General features: G+C 42.9%; 1 protein-coding gene across 3 annotated transcripts in view; it reads right to left on the bottom strand.

The window, feature by feature from the left end:
* WWP2 (WW domain containing E3 ubiquitin protein ligase 2) overlaps positions 1-23,726 on the bottom strand; it is a 147,141-nt gene that overhangs the window by 44,378 nt on the left and 79,037 nt on the right. For all 3 annotated transcript variants that reach the window (XM_027516113.1, XM_027516114.1, XM_027516116.1), the window contains 2 exons: positions 16,945-17,072; positions 1,800-2,010 (listed from right to left, as the gene is read on the bottom strand). In XM_027516113.1, the coding sequence (XP_027371914.1) occupies positions 1,800-2,010; positions 16,945-17,072 (339 nt within the window). The remainder of the gene's footprint in view (positions 1-1,799; positions 2,011-16,944; positions 17,073-23,726) is intronic.

Raw genomic sequence — 23,726 nt, forward strand, 5'->3', positions numbered from 1 at the left:
AGTAACCCTCACACACGCCCTACATAAAGACGCCTTGAGCCAGTAGCCCTAATTGCCTGTGACTGACACACGGGAGGGAAGCCCTCCTTCCAGGCTTTGCTCAGCGGAAAGCAAACAGGCTCCTGAGGCACCGGGCGGCCATCTTCTCTCCCTCTGCCAAAATGATCCCACTCTGTTCCTCCCAAATTATATACAGATTTCAAATTATAAACCAAACAAAGGTCTTTCGAGTATTCCTTACCACATACACAAGAGGAAAAAAAAAAAAACCTCTGTAGGAAGGAGTTGCACACAAGCAAGTAGTTATAAATCTTTTCACAAAATGAAAATTTTCACAGAAGACTTTGGAGCCACCTCTCAGTACCCCCTGATTCTCTATGGGTCTGAGGGATTAAAAACCATTTGTGATATTTTTCATGTGTTCATTGTGTTTTGTTAAGAAATGTAAGTTGTGTGCCAGATGCTAGGGATGCGAGATGTAAGTGGTAAAAATCCCAAATGCCTTCAGATTTAGGATTTTTTGTTTGTTTGGACAATGGGGTTTTCTAAAGTGGCTGAAGAACAGTATGGTGTATTATACATCAGTATACCATCCTTCCCTTTTATCACAAGGGCTTCCCTGGTTCCAAGCTGATAACCAGGATGGGCGGTGGGACCGCATGGAATTGGCCCTGACAAGTGATTGGGAGCCCTGAGATAAGACTGTTTCCCAGTTCAGAACCATTCCCTTCTTCTATGATTCTTTCATAACCACTTCAAAAATATCATTCACCAGGTGTAACACTCACCATTGGGTGAGGGCTTCACATACACTGTCTTACTGGAGCCCCTTAAAGAAATCAATCCTGACTATTCATTAGAAGGACTGATGCTGAAGCTGAAGCTCCAACACCATGGCCATCTGATGCAAAGAGCTGACTTATTGGAAAAGACCCTGATGATGGGAAAAATTGAGGGCAGGAGCAGAAGCGGGCAGCAGAGGATGAGATGGTTGGATAGCATCACTGACTCAATGGACGTGAGTTTGAGAAAACTCCAGGATATGGTGAAGGACAGGGAAGCCTGGCATGCTGCAGTTCACAGGGTCACAAAGAGTCAGACATGACTGAGTGACTGAACAACAACAAATTCCTGGGGAGGTAGTTATGCATGATTATCACCTCTACCCTACCTAGATGGTAAGTCACCTGGGCAAGGTCATAAAGGGTCAAGTTAGGATTCAAATCCAGATCTATTTGATTCCCAGGTCCCTGCGCTTCATTTCCTCTCGCCTTTGGCCTACTGGGGCCATCTTCCTATCACCCAAGGCCTTTTGCATCGGATCTCATTCTGAACCAAAAGGTGGGGCAAGAAAACTATGAGTCCACGTTAACATCAGCCCAAGCCATGGAAAAACATACAGTAATACTCAGGGCCTAAAGTCCTCCATAGGCCATTGAGATAAAATGCAAGGGAGAAAAGCTGTTTTCTAGGCAGGAGCTGGGCAAACCCAGTGATTCTGGAGGGCAAAATGAGCTCCTTGTTCCATAAAAGCCACACTCTTTGAGTCGAGCTGTTCATTTCAAGTCACCATATAAGGTAGCATTGATTCAGCCCCAGATGATTTAGGTCTTTTTCAAGATTTATGTAGAACGAGCAGTCCTTCCACACCTTCTTCGCTCCTATGCATGGCAGCCTCCCCAGGGACTCTAGCCACCAGGTAATGAATAACCACGTTGTTTCTGCCCTGGTGAAGGAGCCCCAGTTGGTTTTTTTCTAGGGGGTCGGGGGGTGCTGTGGTGGGACAGAAGGCTACTCACCCAGCAGGCAGAGCATCGGGGGCCTGGGCAGCTGCAGGGAACTGCTGAGTGCCCGAAGTGCTGGGCTCCTCCCCTTCGGCTGGCGTGGCCGTGGCAGGGATAGCCGCAGTGGTGGGGTTCGGCGTCACACTGGACACTGCAACAGGCGGGGACGCCACACCAACAACAGAGGGTTCTTCGGGATCAGTGGTTGCAGTGGGTTCGTCATTCACTGAAAATACATAAATGGTATTTTAGAGATCAGCTCAGCATTGTGTTCACATTTACCAGGTTTCTCACTTAGTGGTATAACACAGAACCTACAAGGGTACCACACATGTTACCCGGTGACAGCAAAAGATTTTACAGAACATAATACTGGAAAAGACAGTAAGTCAGTAAGAGCCTGCAAGAAAAAAAAAAAAAAAATGGAAGATGGATCTGAAATAAATAGATTATTAAATATTACCTCCTTCATATAACTTTATTAAAATTTCTAACATACTATGGTTACATTTATTGCAATAAAAGCAGCAGGAAAAGTAAGGCACCAGGGAAGTGTGTTAGTGATACATGGAGCATAGTCAAGGCCAAAGTCAAGTTTATAGGGTTTTCTTTAAACTTATCACTTGTCTGCTAGGTACAAATAAATATCACCTTCTTTCAAAAAGCTCCATTCACACTAAGAGGTAGTAAACTTTGAGTACCGTGCTTGTTCTTTTAAAGATACATACTCAAAGTGAGGAGCAAAGATTAACAGCCTACACAGAAAAGATGGCATCCAAGGGAACAACAGACAAAGACAGAAGTGAAATGAGCTGATTCCTGAGTCTCCTCATTTCTCCAGGTCTTTGATGATTACTCATGTTCACAAGGACCCCAAGGCACTGCAATATCCTCTCACTCAGAAAGGAACCAAACATGGTCTGAAACATTTAAAATTCTTTGAAAATGGATAAGCCATAAATATACAAAGAATTTTCCACATACATGATTTGGGCTTCCCTGGGGGCTCAGACAGTAAAGAATCCACCTGACGATGCAGGAGACCTGGGTTCAATCCCTGGGTTAGGAAGATTCTCTGGAGGAGGGAATGGCTATCCACTCCAGTCTTCTTGCCAGGAGAATCCCATGGACAAGAGGAGCCTGGCGGGTTACAGTCCATGAGGTCGCATTGAGTTGGACTGAGCGACTAACATATATGTACATTTACACTAGAATTCCGAAGGAAAACCCCCTTGGTTTAGCCTCATCTTGGTAATTCAGAATCTCTTTTTGGTGTTTCCTAGTGGCCATCCCAGAGAAGGCAATGGCACCCCACTCCAGTACTCTTGCCTGGAAAATCCCATGGATGGAGGAGCCTGGTAGGCTGCAGTCCATGGGGTCGCTGAGAGTCGGACACGACTGAGCGACTTCACTTTCACTTTTCACTTTCATGCACTGGAGAAGGAAATGGCAACCCACTGCAGTGTTCTTGCCTGGAGAATCCCAGGGACGGGGGAGCCAGACGTCTATGGGGTCGCACAGAGTCGGACACGACTGAAGCGACTTAGTAGCAGCAGCAGCAGTGGCCATCCAGATCCTTATTGAACATTTCTTCTAAGAAACAACTCACTATAGAGCCATTCCATTGTTTCTTTAACTTTTTATTTGTATTGGGGTATAGCTGATTAACAATGCTGTGATAGTTTCTGGTAGCTGATAGAACAGCAAAAGGACTCAGCCATACATATACATGTATCCATTCTCCCGCAAACTCCCTTCTCGTCCAAAGAGCCATTCCACTGTTGAACAGAAGTAGCTACCAGAAAGACTTATGCTAAACTGAATTCCACTAGATGGTTTTAATTCCCATGCTCTCAAGCAATACAGAATAAATATCTGGCCACCCTGTTTCTCATTCACTTTCTCTGTTCCAGTGAAAGGCCTGCCATTTCTTTAATGTCTCTAGGTCACGCCCTATTCTAACGGCCTGGCTGCCCTTTTCTAGTTATCTTCTATTGCCTTTATTTCTAAATAATGATATCACAAACTGACCATAATAAATGAGATAATATCAGACCAGCAGAGTTAGATTTCCAATATAAATGATAACAGCAATGTTTAAAGAACACCAGTATGTACCAAAGTGCAAAGCCTTTTAGATGATCTCATTTAAGCCTTATACACAACCCCATTTTACAGCTGAGGAAACTGAAGCTCAAAGAGGTTAAACAAACTTCCAAGGTCATAGGGCACCTAATTCGCACCCCTGCTGTCTGCCTTCAGAGCCTGAACGACTGACTTGCTACAGACTACTTCTCCCTCTCTGCACATCCTCTGATGTGACCCTGGATTATAATAACTCAGAAGCAACCACATGATCCTGTCGGCTAATGTAAGATTGGTTGTCAGCTGAAACTATAATTTCTTCACATGATATGATGCCAAGCTTGATCTTAACAAACAGCAAAGAGCCTAGGAACCACCTGTGATTAATTTAAATAATCTGCTTTCTCTCCAATATATTAAATATTATCTGACATGCAGAGTAAATTAGTTAATAAACAACTTTATTTTGTGCAACTGATGTTTCCCCAAAATAAATGCAAGAATTTTTATTTATATTCCCAGCATCTTGGTTGAGTTAGTAAAACACAACAGATGGCAAGTCTCTTTACACAAAATATATAAATTTTACTCAATTTCAATTTAAAAAACCATGACTTTTTTGAGAACCAAATACATTTATTCAATAATTTATATGGAAAACTAAACACAGAAGAATAGCCATAAACATTCTAGACATGAAGAGTCTTGCGTGTATGAGGAAGTAGGGGCAGGGGTGTTCTCCAAAGCATTAGCTAACACATACTATAAAGTTCCAACAGCTAAAACAATGTGCACTGATACATGAATAGACAGGTGTCGATTAAATAAACAAGAAAGTTCAGAAACAGAATTAAATACACACTCGAATTAAGTAATTCAGTATATGACAAAGGTGACATTTTAAATTCCTACAGAAAAGACAGACTGTTCAGTAAACTGTACTACGGCAAGTGGGTAGTGTACTAGACAAAAACTGAGTTACATCCCTATTTCACTCCTTGCATCAAAATCAACTCCAGATAGACCAGAGATTTTGACATAAAGAGGAAACCATGAAGGAACTAAAAGAACATAGAGGAGAATACTTTTATAATCTCAAAGCAGAAAAGAGTGTTTAAGGTAGCATACAAAATCTATCAATAAAAGTCATACTCTGTGCTTCCACTGGTCAGGGAACTTGGATCCCACAAGCCATAAGACATGGCCAAAAATAAATTAATTAATTAACAAAATGACCCCCCAAAATCTAAAAGTCATAAAAGATTGATGAATTCAACTATATTCATTTTTTAATTGAAATGGCAAAAAAAAAAGGCAAAAGCAAAATTAAAAGAGAAAACAATGAACTTGGAAAGATCATTATCAACTCATATTACAGACTAGTGGCTAATTTCTTTGATATGAAAAAAGCTTCTACAAATCAACAAGGAAAAAAAAAATGCACAGAGACACTTCACAGTGAAGGAAATACAAATTACCCCATACATATGAAGTACTCCCATCAGGAGACACAGAATGTCTGGTGTCTCTCCTGCAATGGTAGCAGCCATTGATGATTATTGCCTGAATCCACTAATTGGTGAGGGACTGCAAAGCAGTAATAATCTATCATGCCTCTAAAGAGGAATTTCACCTATCAACTATTTGGTGGACTTCCCTGGTGGTTAAGAATCCACCTTGCTAAAAAAAAAAAAAAAAAAAGAATCCACCTTGCTGTGCTGCTGCTGCTGCTAAGTTGCTTCAGTCGTGTCCAACTCTGTGCGACCCCATAGACGGCAGTCCACCAGGCTCCACCATCCCTGGGATTCTCCAGGCAAGAACACTGGAGTGGGTTGCCATTTCCTTCTCCAATGCATGAAAGTGAAAAGTGAAAGGGAAGTCGCTCAGTTGTGTCTGACTCTTCACAACCCCATGGACTGCAGTCCACCAGGCTCCTCCATCCATGGGACTTTCCAGGCAAGAGTACTGGAGTGGGGTGCCATTGCCTTACCTTGCTGTGCAGTGGACACCAATTCGATCCCTGGTGATGCCACAGGGCAACAAACCTGCACACTGCAACTACTGAAGCCTGCCCATGCTAGAGTCCACACTTTGCAACAAGAGAAGCCACTGCAACGAGAAGCCCAAGCACCACAACTAGAGAGGAGCCCCTGCTCTCTGCAACTAGAGCAGTGAAGACCCAGCACAGCCAAAAATAAACCAATAAATGTGTTTTTTTAAACTATTTGGCTACCTCAAGGTTCAGTTTGTGAAGAAAAAGAAGGAAAAAGTTGGTCTTTCATTTACCAGTTTTCAGAAGAATGAGCTGATACTCTCACATCCTCCCAAAAAAGTGAAATTTTATTGTTTAAAAATCATTATGAATTCTTGGATTTAAATATGTTTCAAGTATTTCATTCATGCTGGGAAAGATTGAAGGCAGGAGAAGGGGCTAACAGAGCACGAGATGGTTTGATGGTATCACTGACTCAATGGACATGAGTTTGAGCAAGCTCTGGGAGATGGCGATAGACAAGGAAGCCTGGTGTGCGGCCGTCCATGGGGTCACAAAGAGTCGGACACAACTCAGCAACTGAACAACAAAAAGCATTTCAATCTGCTGTGATTACTGTTCTTATTGGAACTAAAACTGTTTCCTTCTTTGGGGTTAACAGGAGATAGAAGGGGCAAAGATTTTCAAGTCAGTTTCAAGTTTTTCGGAAAAAATTCTAAGATGATTTAAGTGGGAAAGTGAAGAACAGCAGGTATATTGTGCTAACATTTATGTGTATACGTTCAAATAATATATATGGACATGCTTGTATATTCAAATTGGAAAGAATTATAAGAAACAGAACAGGGACTGCTCTAGGGAGGGAAGGGGAGGCTGGAGGACGAGAACAGGAAAGAGACTTTCTTTACACTGTTTAAGCTTTTTTACTTTTGTATAAAGTGTTGACAACATGTATGTACTGCCTATTAAAAAATTATGATGAAATTGTCAACCAGGAAAAGAATAAAACCAGAGCCTTGGGGCATGCCAGTGGAAAAGACTGTCCAGTCAATACTATTTGGATTTGACCATTTGTGCAGCTGCAAATCTAGTTACAAGGGTTCCCACCAGGACTGAGTCTGTGCACAGAGCTATCCGAGAGCCTGTGATTTACCAGAGTCATTCATCTGTTTAAGAGTTTTGTGCTACCTCAAGTTTGGATTGGAGACAAAATATGAAAGCCAGATATCCTAGCATTGAAACTTTACTCGTCCATGCTTATCCTCTCTGCTCTCAAAAAAACTGTGTGTGTGTGTATGTACAGACATACATCAGTTATTGCAGGTGTGATTCCAGATTACCACAATAAAGCAAATATCATGATAAAGCAAGTCACACAATTGCTTGCCAAGGGCATATAAGTTACATTTACACTATACTATGGAGAAGGCAATGCAACCCACTCCAGTACTCTTGCCTGGAAAATCCCATGGAGGGAGGAGCCTGGTAGGCTGTAGTCCATGGGGTCACGAAGCGTCAGACACTTACTGAGTGACTTCACTTTGACTTTTCACTTTCATGCATTGGAGAAGGAAATGGCACCCCACTCCAGTGTTCTTGCCTGGAGAATCCCAGGGATGGGGGAGCCTGGTGGGCTGCCATCTGTGGGGTCGCACAGAGTTGGACACAACTGAAGCGACTTAGCAGCAGCAGCAGCACATTATACTATATTCTATGAAGTGTACAATAGTATTATGTCTTAAAATATAATGTACACTTTATTGCTAAAATGCTAACCATCAACTCTTTTGCTGGTAGAGGGTTTGAAATATTGCAAGAATTATCAAAATATGACAGAGAAACGAAGTGAGCATATGCTGTTGGAAAAATGGTGCCACAGATTTGCTTGAGGCAGCATTGCCACAAACCCTCAATTTGCTTTAAAAAAATTTTTTTTTAATTATCTGTGAAGTACAATGGGCTTCCCTGGTGGCTCAGTGGTAAAGAATCCGCCTGCCAAGCAGGAGATGCAGGAGACATGGGTTCCATCCCTGGGTCAGGAGGATCCCCTAGAGAAGGAAATGGCAGCCCATTTCTACTATTCTTGCCTAGGAAATCCCATAGACAGAGCCCGGCAGGCTACTGTCCATGGGGTCACACAGATTCGGACACAACTTGGCAACTAAACAACAAATGAAGCATAATAAAACAAAGAGTGATAAGATAAGGTGTGCCTGTATATATACACATGTTCTTAGAACATAAGGACTTGAAATTTCAGAATTAAATCCACCCCATCGCAGCTTATAGTCAGGAGAAACCAAATTTCAGACATTCAGTTACTGCCCCATGGTCACCCTGGTAAAACAGTGACAGAGCACGATCCTTGAGCCACGACTTAACGTAGAGAGAAAAACTGGATTGTCAAAGACGAGGAGTAACAATTTCACCAGCCCTTAGAGAAATGCTGTATGTTACTTTTAAGCTCTATTCAATATAGCCAGTGTTCTTAATCCTAATTATTTGATGTGCACAACTTATCTGTCCCAAAACACTTATTCTTCTTGACAATGAGGGAAATCTTGTTTTCCTTTGTTTTTTGCTGCTTTTAGTCTCTACCTCCTATGTCCTTGCCTCCATCCCTCTCTCACCTCAGCCCCTCTTCTTTACAGGCTCCTCCTACTGCTTCAGCCCAGACGGGTCCCTCTGCAGAGCCCACAGTACCTGTGGTCTCAGCTTCTCAACCACACAGCCCCTGTGACATCTACTGTGTTAGCACTTGGCAGACTGTGTCTTTTCAGCTTCTTTCCCTGAAACAGACTATAGAGCAGAGGCTCATTTTATATTTCTTTACACTGTCATAGCACTTAGTAAAATGTCATTTGACAAACGTTCATTGAACAAATACTTATTTAATAGGCCTAATAATCTAGCAAACGATATCTGAAATAAATGTGCCTCACATTTGGATAACACTATCATTGCAAAGCAGGTTCTTTTTAAAATTTTTAAATTTGGGAATAACTGCAAATTTATAGAAAAGTTGCAAACACAGTACAAATATAGCATGCCCTTCATCCATGCTATATAATATTACTACCTTGATTAACTATGGCACATTTGCCAAAGCTAAAAAAAAATAACATTAGTACATTACTATTCATTAAATCCCAGACTTTATCTAGGTTTCACAGCTTTTCCACTAATGTCCTTTTACTATTCCAAGATCTAATCCAGGATCCCATGATGCTTTTCACAAGTTTATTCTCATGAGCTCAGTTTTCTTCCTAGTAATCCCATAAGGAAAGTGGTATTATCCCCATTTTACTGAAGGTAAAACAGAGGCTCCCAGAAGTACCATTTAGAGAGGTGACAAGCAAGTAGCAGAATCAGCACTCAAACCCAGAAGACCACTAAACAAACACAATGGAAGGGGTTGGGGGAAAGAGAAACAGAGATGGCTTAGATGGCTCTCATGTATGGGAAGAAAAGCTGGGTCCCGAGATGAGAGGGTAAGTGGGGTAAGGAGGCAAAATGCCTGATTCCTGCAACTCTGGGTGTTTCACAAAGTTCCCTCTGTGATGCTGGTTAAACACTGTAACTTTATGAATCAGATATTCATTGAGGGCTCAGACATACTCTAGTCACAGTTAGCCAAAAAGAGATCAGGAATTGGAAATTCCTCTGCTTAATCCTAGACCCGCTGCCAGCTCACTGTGTGTTCCAAGATCTTTAGGTGTGTGTGTGGTGCAGCACAGACTCTCACTGTACACACACATCTTTTCAGCCCCCTCACTCGGGTGTGGAAAAGGCGCCTGCCAACAATGGAAGCTTTTTAAAAGGAAGACCAGCTCATAACATATGACACACGGTAAAGCAGTCAGTATGTCTCACCGTGAAACCCAAGAAATGCCTTCCAATGCAACTGATCAACTGAGCGCTTTACGAGACCAACCAAAACCAGAAAAACAGTTCATAACTAGCATGACATGGCGGTGGGTGAGGATTATATAAAGAAAGCAATTAAATTAGATGGAAAAAAGGAAAACTTGAAAATGGATAAAGTCATACTATGTCACCTGATGGGAAAGTTCCATCTTTCCTTGGTCAGTACACAGATTCAAACAATTTCCATTTACCTTCCACCAATTTTTTAAAGGCTTCCTTGGCAGGCTACAGTCCCCATGGAGACTGCAAAAGAATCGGACATGACTGAGCGAGTTACACTTTCATATTTTTTTCAAGTTCCTAAGCATTCCAAGTTTGAAATTTATTTTGAAAATATATAAGCTATCAAAGCATATCATGGAGAAAAAGCAATAAGATGGGACCAGCTTTTCCAGGCATTAAAAAAAATGTCGATAATCGAAATCACAAATAAACAGGATAAGTAAAGAGTCCAGAAATGAATACTCACTGCATATAGGAATATAAGTAAGAATATAAGAATATAGTAAGTGATAAACACAAAGTATCACCACAATTAAAAAAAAAAGCAACTAATGTTCATAGGATAATAGGATCTCGCTACAGGGAAAAATTAATTGAAACTCAGCCCTCATTATACACATAATATGAATGTCTACATACATGTGCATATACAGATATGCCACTATAATTTGTGGTGGGATACTTTAACATGAAAAAAAAAAGTAAAACAGAAGAAAATATTTATTCCATCTAGAGACAAGAGAGAATCTTTTCACTATGGAAGCAAAAGTTGAAATTACAAGCACTAAAAAAAACGCTCAGGCATAGTTTTTTTGTTTTTAACTACTTTTCTAGAAAAACCACAGAAAAGGAGATAAAAGGCAAAACAAAAATATAATAAAAACTTATAATCATAAAAATAACCAGTAAAACTTGTGTACCTAGATATTTTACACACATTAGGATGACTAAGTATTAAAAAGAAAAAAACAAGTGTTCACAAAGATGTGGAAAAATTGGAACCCTCATTCACTGCCAGTGGGAAAAGAGTACATCTGCTGTGGAAAATAGTTTGAGGGTTCCTCAAAAGCTAAACATAGAATTACCATATGAACCATCAACTCTACTCCAAGGTGTACAGCCAAAGAACCAGAAGCACAGACTCAGACAGACACTCAGACATCCACATTCACCACAGCATCAGCCAACAGCCAAGCGGAGGACACAACCAAAATGTCTATCAACAGATGAATGGATAAAATGTGTTTACATGTGGTAAACACATACAATGGAATATTATTTAGCCTGGAAAAGGGACAAAACCCTGATACTTGTTACAACATGGGTTAATCTTGAAAACATTATGCAAGTGAAATAAGCCAGAGTCAAAAGGACAAATGATTCCACGTAAAACATGAAGTACTAGAATAAGCAAATGCATGGAGACATAAAGTAGAACACAGAGGACGTCTCTCGTGGTCCAGTGGTTAAGAATCCACCTGCCAATGCAGGTGGGTTCAATCCTTGGTCTGGGAAGATTCCACATGCTGAGGGGCAGCTGAGCCCATGTGCTGCAACTACTGAAGCCCGCACACTCAGAGCCTGCGCTCTGCAACGAGAGAAGCCGCCACATGAGCCCACACCCCGCAACTAGAGTAGACCCTGCTCCCAACAACTAGAGAAATCCCGTGCAGAGCAACAAAGACCCAGGGCAGTCATAAACAAACAAGCAAACATAATGCAGGACAGAGGTTTCCCGAGGATAGGGCTGGGGAACAGAAGGAAGGGAGGATGCTTTTGTGTGAAGGGTACAGTTTCAGTTTGGGATGATGAAAAGTTCTGGAAAAGGACAGTGATGAAGCTGCACAACATTGGGAATGCACTCAACGCTGCTAAATTATTCACTTAACAATGGCTTAAATGGTAATTTTTATGAGTATTTTACCACAATTTTACTAAAAAGTCTATATAAATCGCTAAAGTTAACCTCTATAACTCCACAAGTCAAATAACTGAACACTATGAAAGAAGTCACGTAAGAGAAAAGCAACTGATAACTGTAGAAACACCATAAGCTTAAATGATGAGGTGGGACTCTATACCTGATAGCAAAATGACAAACTAGTATTTACAAGGTCAAGGGAAAAATAATCTTCATATGCCACGAGGAAAATTTTACAATGCCTTGGCATATATGATTATTATAACACCAGATTTAGGCAATCTGGTAACACACTTCAGCTTTTTAAATGTTCATATCCTTTGACTTGGGGCTTCCCTAGTAGCTCAGTCAGTAAAGAATCTGCCTGCAGTGCAGGAAACCCGGGTTCGATCCCTGGGTTGGGAAGATCCCCTGGAGAAGGAAATGGCAACCCACTCCAGTGTCCTTGCCTGGAAAATCATGGACAGAGGAGCCTGGAGGGCTGCAGTCCATGGGGTCGCAAAGAGTCTGGCACAACTGAGCAACTAACACTTACTTATCCTTTGACTCAAGAACTTCATTCCAGAAGAAACCAAGTTGTGGGTAAAGATGTTTACATCAGGATTTTCTGCTTTATTGACTATGCCAAAGCCTTTGACTGTGTGGATCACAATAAACTGTGGAAAATTCTGAAAGAGATGGGAATACCAGACCACTTGACCTGCCTCTTGAGAAACCATATGCAGGTCAGGAAGCAACAGTTAGAACTGGACATGGAACAATAGACTGATTCCAAATAGGAAAAGAAGTACATCAAGGCTGTATATTGTCACCCTGCTTATTTAACTTATATGCAGAGTACATCATGAGAAATGCTGGGCTGGAAGAAGCACAAGCTGGAATCAAGATTGCAGGGAAAATACCAATAACCTCAGATATGCAGATGACACCACCCTTATGGCAGAAAGTGAAGAGGAACTCAAAAGCCTCTTGATGAAAGTGAAAGAGGAGAGTGAAAAAGTTGGCTTAAAGCTCAACATTCAGAAAACGAAGATCATGGCATCTGGTTCCATCACTTCATAGGAAATAGATGGGGAAACAGTGGAAACAGTGTCAGACTTTATTTTTTGAGCTCCAAAATCACTGCAGATGGTGATTGCACCCACGAAAAGACACTTACTCCTTGGAAGGAAAGTTATGACCAACCTAGATAGCGTATTAAAAAGCAGAGACATTACTTTGCCAACAAAGGTCCGTCTAGTCAAGGCTATGGTTTTTCCAGTGGTCATGTATGGATGTGAGAGTTGGACTGTGAAGAAAGCTGAACACCGAAGAATTGATGCTCTTGAACTGTGGTGTTAGAGAAGACTCTCGAGAGTCCCTTGGACTGCAAGGAGATCCAACCAGTCCATCCTAAAGGAGATCAGCCCTGGGTGTTCTTTGGAAGGAATGATGCTAAAGCTGAAACTCCAGTACTTTGGCCACCTCATGCGAACAGTTGACTCACTAGAAAAGACTCTGATGCTGGGAGGGATTGGGGGCAGGAGGAGAAGGGGACAACAGAGGATGAGATGGCTGGATGGCATCACCAACTCAATGGACGTGGGTTTGGGTGAACTCCGGGAGTTGGTGATGGACAGGGAGGCCTGGCGTGCTGCGATTCATGGGGCCGCAAAAAGTCAGACACGACTGAGGGACTGAACTGAACTGAAGAGAAATGCACAAGGACTGAGAAATGGTTATATGAACTATGGCATATTAACTGATAAACAGTATGAAACCACTAAAAAAAGGTAAATAGAAAGACCCTGAAACATTGACACGTGTATCAAAAATAATGAAATGAGGACCTCCCTGGTCCTCATTTGCCTTCCCATGAGAAGGTGAGAGTGAAGGGCTGAGAGTGAAGGGATACGGGTTCAATCCCTGGTCAGGGTGCTAGGATCCCACATGCCTCTCGGCCAAAACACCAAAACATGAAACAGAAGCAATAGTGTAGCAAATTCAATAAAGACTTTAAAAATGGTCCACAACAAAAACATCTTTAAAAAAAATAATGAAATGCAGAAAAGAACATCTATCCATGCTACATAATTATAACCATATGAAATGATTTGCCAGGCTAACATCGAGAGCTTACTATGTACCTGGCACTGTGCTAGACATGCTATATGTCTTACATAATTTATTCCTTATAACAAGCCTAGGAGATATAAACTCTTGTCCTGATTTTATTAATTAGAAAATAAGGGCCATCAAGTCCCTGGGCGTTATACACATGCTGCACATGGGGATGTAGAATCTGACCACAGCCTGTGTGACTCCTGACCTTATATGCACGGAAATCACATTTAAGGGAGAATTGAGTGAGAGATGTGATTTTTTGAGGGGGATAAAGTTTTCAATAAAAAAAATTAGAAAGTAAATCATTACATACAAGTCTCAATAAAGTGCTATGCCATTATCCTAGACCCCGATTCCACCATTTCTAAAACCTTAGAAATATTATATTTATACAGACAGGCTGCCATTCACCTTTTTTATAAAAAATGGATACTTTACAGTTGTGACAACGTGAAAAAACCACCTGGAACTCGGCTCCCTTTTTGCCCCAGATGTCTTTTTCATGCACAGCTGCAGAGCACAGCCAAAAACAGGCTTGCTAAATAAATCTTGTGGGTCTCTGGAAACCTTCCCTGGAGGCACGGCTCACTACCACCACCATTTTGGAACTGGTCCTCACAGTTCGAACAGAGACATATTGAGTGATGGAGGTGTCCTCAGTCAGAGCCACAACCCTCTTCTCATTTTGCACTGCCAAAGAGAGGGGGCTCCTGTCTGCTCCCCAAAGGAAAACTGAGATCTTTCTGTATGCTTTGGATAGACATTAAAAAGCCTACCAGGTCCAGGCTGGCTGTGAGGCATGGTGAACCATCTTCAGAGCAGAAAAGAGAGAGACGAGACAGGGGCCAAGGCATTTGAAAGGTATTTGAACAGGCAGAAATCCCTAACGTGCAACGACTGTCCTTCACAGACTGATTTGGGAGTGGTTTGGACATTCAGACACAGCACCATAAAACATCTCTAAGGCAGTTTGGGGTTACAGATACTTGGCTTTCAGAAGACGTGGCTGGCACCTGCCCCGTCTGCTCAAATACATAATGTTCCTGGAGATAAGGACAATACGCGAAGGTACCTAAAAATAAGCCAAGGGGAAACACAGACCTATTTAAACGTCCAAGGAGACTGACTCAAAGACCGTAACCATAGAAACATAATTTACCCATAGCTGGGCTTTTTTTTTTTTTAATGTGGATTTTTTTTTAAGTCTTTATGGAATTTGGTACATTATTGCTTCTATTTAATGGCTTGCTTTTCTGGCCACAAAGCATAGGAGATCTTAGCTCCCCTAGCAGGGATCAAGCCCACACCCTGTAGGGTGCCCATGGTAGGGACCTACTCCTACCCATAGGAGGGAATTGTCTTTATAAGACAAGCAGAGATGGCTGAGGGAGACCAGCATCACAAGAATGGAGGCCCCTGGAAGGACACAGAGGCTGGTATCATGGCCGTGGCATCGAGGTCACAACCGATTCCGAAAGCCAGTTCCCCTTGCCCATCTGTGAACACCTGCCCTCTTCTAGTGACTTATTTTTCTGAGAAGCACATTTACTGGCGCCCACGGTGCTCACACAGTTTTCCCCAGCATGGCCCGTGGCCACCACCTTGCTGTCTCCACCACACAGATGGGAAGCCAGGCCACCCTTGGCTTCTGTGACAGGCAATGCCAGCGCCTGGACACGGTGGCTGGCACAGGAGCGCCAGGTAAGCCGAGACAGCAGCCCAGCCACTCATCCTCCTCACCTCCAGTGCTTCCTCGTCCTCAAGGCTCAGGGCCAGCTGGCCAACTCAGTTTCTGCAGGCAGGTCCCAAACTCCAGAGAGAAAGTCAGGCCACCACACAGACAGTGAATCTCACAGGACCCAGGCCACTCTGTCCTGCTGTCCGCCACAGACAACATCATGGCCGACACCCTAAGCTATCACAGTGGCTCTGGAGCCCTCAGATGGTGCTGCCGGAGAACTGAAAGCTATTAGAAGGTAGTCCCAAACGATGCCTCCTGCTCAATAAGTTTGTTACAGAAAGGACAGTAACAATACCAGGCTAATGCTTGCATGGAGAAGCTACGCTGCTATGTTCAATCCAATGACACTTAATTTTTAATTTAATACTTCCAGTAAATAAAAGAAATGTTAAATAGTGATCTTGCTAAATAAAGATTAGAAATTAAATATTGTGCTGTAAACATAATAAAAAGAATAAAACAAATTTGTAACTATTAAAAAGAAGAAGCTATGCTGCTCCAAATTTCCTGTCCTTGCCACACTTCTGCTACTACAAGCATCTACATTTATTTGTGTCACTTTCTGGTTTAAACACCTGCATTCCCCCACCTACAGTTTATCAAAGCAAGTGGCCATGACCCTTCCCAACTGCCCCAAATTAAGACAAATCACCAAATGACTGGAAATCACAAAAGATTTGACAGTCCTCAAGATGTTTAGAAGAATAAACTTTTGGGGGTTGGCTTTTCCCTTCTAAATTCAACACTGTCCCGATGAGACGGAAGGAAAGCGGGACAAAAATGGATTTGTTTTGAAACAGGTCCTTCTCTTCCCACTTATGGGGAAGCAGGATCAAGTGCAGAGAAGTTCGGCATGGATGTGGAAGGGCTCTCCTCTCTCAAATGGGACAAATACTCTCAATGGAACAGCTACAGGAGGCCCCCTGGTGGCACCAGGGCTTTGCCCCAGTTCAGCATCCCAACCCACTCAACAGCACCACGATCTTCTCTAAGCCAGCTCTTAACAATAATACTTAGCCTTTTTTCTCCTTAGTCTGATCATTTCCATAAATTAGGGAAATGAAAAAAAAAAAAAAAGTATCACTTAAAAAAGATATCCCCTCTCAAGAAATCCAAGGTTGATAAGAAATGAATTTAAAAATTAATGCTTTTTAATTCTGTGCCAAGGAAGGTTTGAGAAGACTGCAGTCATATGGAGAATGACCTTGGCTGTACAGACTATGCCAGAGAGAAAAGAAGATGGGTCATGGAAAGAATGATGAATTCAAATTCCATCTCAGTTTGGGAGTCTTCTCTCACCCACCCGGCATTCTGACACGGCAGACAGAGTCCCGGCTCCATGTGAGCACAGCTCTAGTCTGGGCTGGTGCTCTGTGCTGTCACTCACCTGTGCCATTGGCCAAGCCACTGTGGCTCGGGTTCTTGACAGGCTGGTGGTGCCGGCTGCTACTACCAGGGCTCTGCTCTCCGGCTGCTGTGGCTGGTCTGGCTGAACCACTTGAATGTCTGTGCGTCCTGCAGGTTCAAAATATAAAACAGACAGACATAAGTTACCATGAAGAAAAAAGAGCTGTGCCCCCACCTAAGTCACCGTATTCCCTCTCTCACTATTTATGGGAAATAAGCCCTGTAATAGTCCTTCTGGTCTTTGACTCGACAGAAGCTGGCCCCAAACGGAGAAACCCAGGTAAGCTTCCTTCCTGGTAAAAAGTACAGAAGGTAACTTTAGGTAAATTTTTCCACTTGAAGTAAACAAATCCAGAGTGAATTGCCCCTACATCTGAAATAACTGGCAAAATATCCTGTGACCATCACATTATTTTTATTGGGCTTGACCATAGGAAATAAACAAGAAAATCACTGGATGGGCTACAGACAACATATTTTTCCCATTAGCCAAAAAAGCAGCCCTAAACTTATCCAAACCCATTTGCTCTATAGCTAGAAACATGCCTGCCTTGGGAATAAATGTTAAGGGCATTAGACAACTTCAAGCAACGTGCGTGTTGCCATGTTTTACCTAGAAAAGGTGACTCAACAGTCTATGGAAGTAAATGAGGAACAATGCAGAGAGGGATCTGTACAGGAAAAGTGGTGGAATCAGCAACAGAGATCATCTGGCATCTTTAGAGAATGCAAGGCAACAGGCAGTATATGTCTCCACAGTCTTGTCATAGCTTGACATCTTCATTCAATGAAAATGACTGAACTTTGGTTTCCGTTTTGTCAAAGGAGATTATCCTACTACTCCATTACATACAATTTTTCAACAGTGAGAGGATTTCTATACTACCCAGGGAAGAAAAGACCACCCCTGTCCAGAAGAGAGAGATCCAGGGAACAATTTATAACCACAGGACGAGGGGCAGTGAGAATACCACCTACAATAAGTGTGGAAGCAAAGACGATGCTGAAGCTGAAGCTCCAATACATTGGCCACCTGATGGGAAGAACTGACTCATTGGAAAAGGCCCTGATGCTGGGAAAGATTGAAGGCAGGAGAAGAAGGGGACGACAGAGGATGAGATGGTTGGATGACAGCACTGACTCGATGGACGTGAGTTTGAGCAGGCTCCAGGAGTTGGTGATGGACAGGGAAGCCTGGCATGCTGCAGTTAACGGGGTTGCAAACAGTCGGAAACAACTGAACGACTGAACTGAACTGAAGGACGAAGCAAGTATTTAATATGCACTGGGCTAGAATATCAGGTTCCAGGTACCTGTGGTGTGCTGTGCATTTTGCACATATTATCTCATTTAACATGGCAACCCCAGAGGTCACCAACTATTATTATGTCCATTTTACAAGTGAGAAAACAGACACCGAGAAAGTGAGCAATGGAGCAGAGATTTGAATCTAGGTACTCTAAGATCAAGAGTCCACGCTCTCGGGTTGGAGGCTGGGGTGGGGGTGGGGGTAAGCCTGGACTTAAGTTGAATCCCTTTCGGGCTATTCATGGGTCACTTGGCCAATGGTGAGATGAAGACCTTGAACAGAAAGCTTCCCCATGGGAAGGCTCCACACCCACCAGAACACCTCTGCTGGTGAGACATTCTGGTCCAGGATGCTGGGAAAAACTTGCAGCACCACAAACCCAGAGATTCCCAGGGGAAAGACGTGGCCCCATGACTACCTTCTCCAACACAATGGGTACACACCCACGTGTTCACAGTGACTGTCTTTGGACGCTGGGAATATGGATGTTTCCTTTTGTGCTTTCCTAGGTTTTTCTGATTTTCTTCATTAAACTTGCCTACTTTTGAGGGAGGAAGAAACACAATTATTTAAAAAGAAAAAGTTTTTCTTGGGCCAAAACTACAAAAAAAAAAAAAAAAGAAGAAGAAAAAAGCAACCTAGCAAACCCTGGAGTCCTTGGTACCTAAGACTGCATGGCAGTTAAAAATGGACAGGAGAGCACAACTGAGCTATGGAAATAAAGATTTAATTTGGACTGTTTTTCCATCTTATTTTTCCCTGAGCTAATTTCATAAATCAAAGCTGTCAACCACACCTCAGTCAAGAAAAATATTTCAGAGTCCCCACTCCATGGGAAGGAATATTAGCATTGAGCACTTTACCCCAAGTCCTCATCGAAAGCAGGAGTGCAGGCTAGTTCCAGAGGGGAAGATGGTCATTAGCTGCTGGTGAACGTGTGTGTATGTGTTGAGGGCTGAGAGCTTCAGAGAGATCAAATTGGTTAATAGAAGGTTTATTTCAGCCAAGAATCCCCTTAAAAGGACAAAAGAAAAAAGCCTCTGTGATTGGGTGCTCAGAGCCCACAGCAGAGGGCTGGACCCTCCAGGCGGGGCAGGCCGCGTGGGGCAGCGCAGAAAATGAGACACCAGTTGTGTCACACGCACGGGCTCCTGTGACTCTTTCCAGCCCCCTGGGCTCCTTGACCCTCTGCAGGGCAGCTGGGCATGACAACAGGGTGGGTCCTGTTACTCTCCTGGCCCCTCCCTCCCTTCCCCGAAAGGGCATGTGGTCAGAGTTGAGAGAGAACACTTTCAGAAATACTCAACCACTAATGAGAGCAGCACACCCGGAATGACAGGCTGCAGCAGCGCCGGGATCAGCCCAGAACCAGGGGCAGCTGGGACCGCTTTGCGTGGATTGCCGCCTCCCTGCCCATGGCCCATGGCCACCCCGCTACCCGTCCACCACACACACACACACACACACACACACACACGGCCACCCCATTACCTGCCCACCACACACACACCCACACACCCACACCCACACACACACACACAGACACACACACACAGACACACACGGCCACCCCACTACCTGCCCACCACACGCACGCACACACACACACACACACACACGGCCACCCCACTACCCGCCCACCATACATACATGCATGCATACACATAGACACACACACACCCTTACACATACATACATACTTCCCCCAGATTCTTCCCTTGCCTTCAATCTGGAGCTTCCACCTTTCCCCTCTTGAATTATCTTTAAAATAAGACTCTTAGAAAGAAGAGAAGGCCTCAACATTTGAGGAAAATCTTTCTCTTCAGCAGTTGCTTCTTTGGGAGGACTCAGTTCAGTTCAGTTGCTCAGTCAGGTCTGACTCTGTGCCCACATGGACTTCAGCACGCCAGACTTCCCTGTCCATCACCAACTCCCAGAGCCCGCTCAAACTCATGGGAGGACTCACTCAACCCTTAAAAGATGGGACTGTGTCGTGATTAAAAAGCTGGCCCAAATGCTGAAACCACACACCATAAGCCAAAATAGTACCAGGACGCAAATGGGGTGATGGGTGGAGATGAGCTGGGCTCCACCACAGGCAGCCTGGCTTCGGCTCTGCCAATGACTTCAACCTTGGCCTGATCCCTCCGCCATTTTGGGGGCAGGAGGGAACAGCTATGCAGACCCTGGGGCAGTTAAAAGGTGGCAGAACAGCAAAACTCCACAAATGGTTTTGAGTCCTCTAGTTACCGAGATTCAGCCTCACTAGAGTATGTGCTTTCTCAGAATGCTGGTGTGAACTTATTCCTCTCTCAAGTCAGAAACTAAGGCCTCCCTAAGGAATACCAGTCAAGGTCTGGGTCCTGGGATTATCTCCCCATGTTCCAGAAAACGTCTGATGCAAGTGAGGCCCCCAGGAGAGGGCTCTTGGCTGTCCCTTGCCGTTCAAGCTTTGACATTCAGTGTCGGCCTCAGTCCTCAGCTAACCCTGAGAGCCACAGCCTCAAATGCTGTGAGACGTTCGGCACTGTCCTTCATGAAAGCCAGTAACTTGAATTCAGTCATTATTTTCTGACCTATTAGGCCGTGTTCTAGAGCTAGCAACAAAATACAAAGAATTCCTGACCTCAAGGACCTACATGTTAGGGGAAATGCAGTGACTGATAATTCTGCTCAGACACAAATTTGCATCACTCCCTATGAAGCTGGTGTGTGCGAGTCACTGGCTAGTGAGTGAGCCTGGCGGGTAACTTAGCACTTATCACCCAGTGCAACTTTGTTAATCATCATCACATATGCAATAGTTTATATGGAGTATAAACAAAAATTTGTTAAAAAAAGAACAAACAGGCAGCCTTACTATCAGTAATGTAAGTTAAAACAAAATGAAGAGTCAAAAGAAGTAATAGCTCACAAAACAGAAAAACAAAAGTTTCTGCTAAATTAAAAAATGAAATTTAAAATTTGGTGGTGGCTCAGAACTTGGGATTGGTAAGTCTATCATATCCCTTACGAGGAAATGGATTTAAAAAGCACATCATTAAAATTCAAAACTTCCGCCCTTCCAAAAACACTATCAGAAAAATGAAAAGCCAATCCCTAAACTGGGAAAAACTATTTGTAAAACATGTATCTGATAAAGGATTTCTATTGAGAATATATAAGAAAAAACTTCCAAAACTCAGTAATAAAAAGAATAAACCAATAAAACTAACCGAAAAGTTTTAAAAGAGAAGATCTACAAACAACAAATAAACACTTGAGAAACACTCAACATCAAGTCATTGGGAAAATGTAAATTAAAACCACAGTGAGATACCATCACACAACTATACAAATAGACAAAGTAAAAACAAAACAAAAAAGCCTGACACACACACAAAAAAAGAAAACAAAAAAAAACCTGACAGTAAACAGTGTTAGTAAGAACACAAAGCACCCAGGTCTCTCAAACACCGCTGAAGGGAATGCAATGTGGTTCTATCATTTTGCAAAAAAGTTTGGCAGTTTCTTATAAAGTTAAACATGCACTTAGTGTACCAACCAGCAATCCTACGCCTAGGTATTTATACAAGAGAAAAGAAAACATGTTTATACAAAACTTGTGGGCAAACTATTTTGGGTGACTATTCATAATTTTCAAAACCATAAACAACCCAAATCCGTGAATGAACAGACCAAATGTGGTACATCCACACAGTGAAACACTACTCAGCAAACAAAAGGAATGAACTACTGATGATGAAACAACACAGATGAATCACAAATGAATTATGCGAAGCAGGAGACAGACTAAGAGGCTACAGAGTGTATCATTCCATTTTTATGACATTTAAGAAAAGGTAAAACTGCAGAGACAGGAAACAATTAGTATCTGCCAGTAGCTGGAGAAAGAAGTAGGGGCTGACTGCAAAGGGGCAAGAGGGAACTTTGGGGGGAAATGATACATTCTGTATCTTGATTTTTGGTGGTGGTTACCAGACTCTATGGGCTTCCAGGTGGCACAGTGGTAAAGAATCCACCTGCCAATGCAGGAGATGCAGGAGACATGGTTTTGATCCCTGGGTGAGGAAGATCTCCTGGAGAAGGAAATGGCAATCCACACCAGTATTCTTGCCTGAAAATCCCATGGAGAGAGGAGCCTAGAGGGCTACCGTCGACAGGGTAAGGAAGAGTCTCAGGCACAGCTGAGTGACTGAGGACACACCAGACTCTATACTTCCATCAAAACCCACAGAACTGTACACTGCATAGGGTTTATGTTACTGTATGCAGATTATACTGTCACAGACCTATTTTCATTTTAAAAAGCAATCTGTGTGTTTCAGTCACTGCAAAAACAACTAATCACATGAGAAAAAATTTTAAAGTAATCGAAAAGTTTTAAAAGAAAACTTAGGTATGGTATGAGGATATGTGTGTGTTAGTCACTCAGTCACGTTCGACTCTTTGTGTTCCCACCAGGCTCCTCTGTCCATGAGATATTCTGTGCAAGAATACTGGAGTGAGTTGTCATGTCATTTCCTTCTAGGGGATCTGCCCCTCCAAAAAACACCCAGACAACAAGAACATTGAAGGGAATATGATTCAGGCAATATCTGCTGCTGCTGCTAAGTCGCTTCAGTCGTGTCCAACTCTGCGCGACCCCATAGACAGCAGCCCACCAGGCTCCCCCATCCCTGGGATTCTCCAGGCAAGAACACTGGAGTGGGTTGCCATTTCCTTCTCCAATGCATGAAAGTGAAAGGTGAAAGTGAAGTCCCTCGGTCGTGTCCAACTCTTAGCAACCCCACGGACTGCAGCCCACCAGGCTCCTCTGTCCATGGGATTTTCCAGGCAAGAGTACTGGAGTGGGGTGCCATTGCCTTCTCTGTAAGGCAATACTCAGAACTCTACAAACACTCTGTATTAATAAATATGGGGATTCTTCAATGCCCGAGGACACATCTCTTGCAAATGTCAAGAATTCGTGGCTGACCGGATACTGGGTGCCAAGCATATTTTTCTATCTTGGTAAAAGAGGCCCAGAATACTAAAGGGAAGTTCTTTGACCTCAGAATTCAAGCCCATTAGCTGGGCAAAAGAGAAGTTTCTGGGCAGAACCACTGAGAGTGGGGTTTTTCCTCCCTTTAAATTTATTAAAGGAAAAAAAAACAGACACAGAAGTTAAAATTGCCTAAATAACTTAAAACTGTTCTCACATCCCAATCCAGGGAATTGATTTTTGCCTAGATGACTAGAAGCAAGAGGGTGGCTGTCCTGCCCCTCTTCCAAGTCCTCTTAACTGGGCATTGTCTTTTAATAGCAGCATGGAAACAAAATGAGTGAGGCTGGGCCGGTTTCCAGTAAAAGAATCAGGAAAAAAAAAAAAACAGTCACTTAAAATAGAATCATGGAGGGAAAAATGGGAAGCAGTGATGGGAAAAGAAATGGTTTCCATCATTCAGAGAGGC

The sequence above is a fragment of the Bos indicus x Bos taurus genome, chromosome 18 (genome assembly GCF_003369695.1).
Source record: "Bos indicus x Bos taurus breed Angus x Brahman F1 hybrid chromosome 18, Bos_hybrid_MaternalHap_v2.0, whole genome shotgun sequence".
In the NCBI taxonomy this organism is placed as follows: domain Eukaryota; kingdom Metazoa; phylum Chordata; class Mammalia; order Artiodactyla; family Bovidae; genus Bos; species Bos indicus x Bos taurus.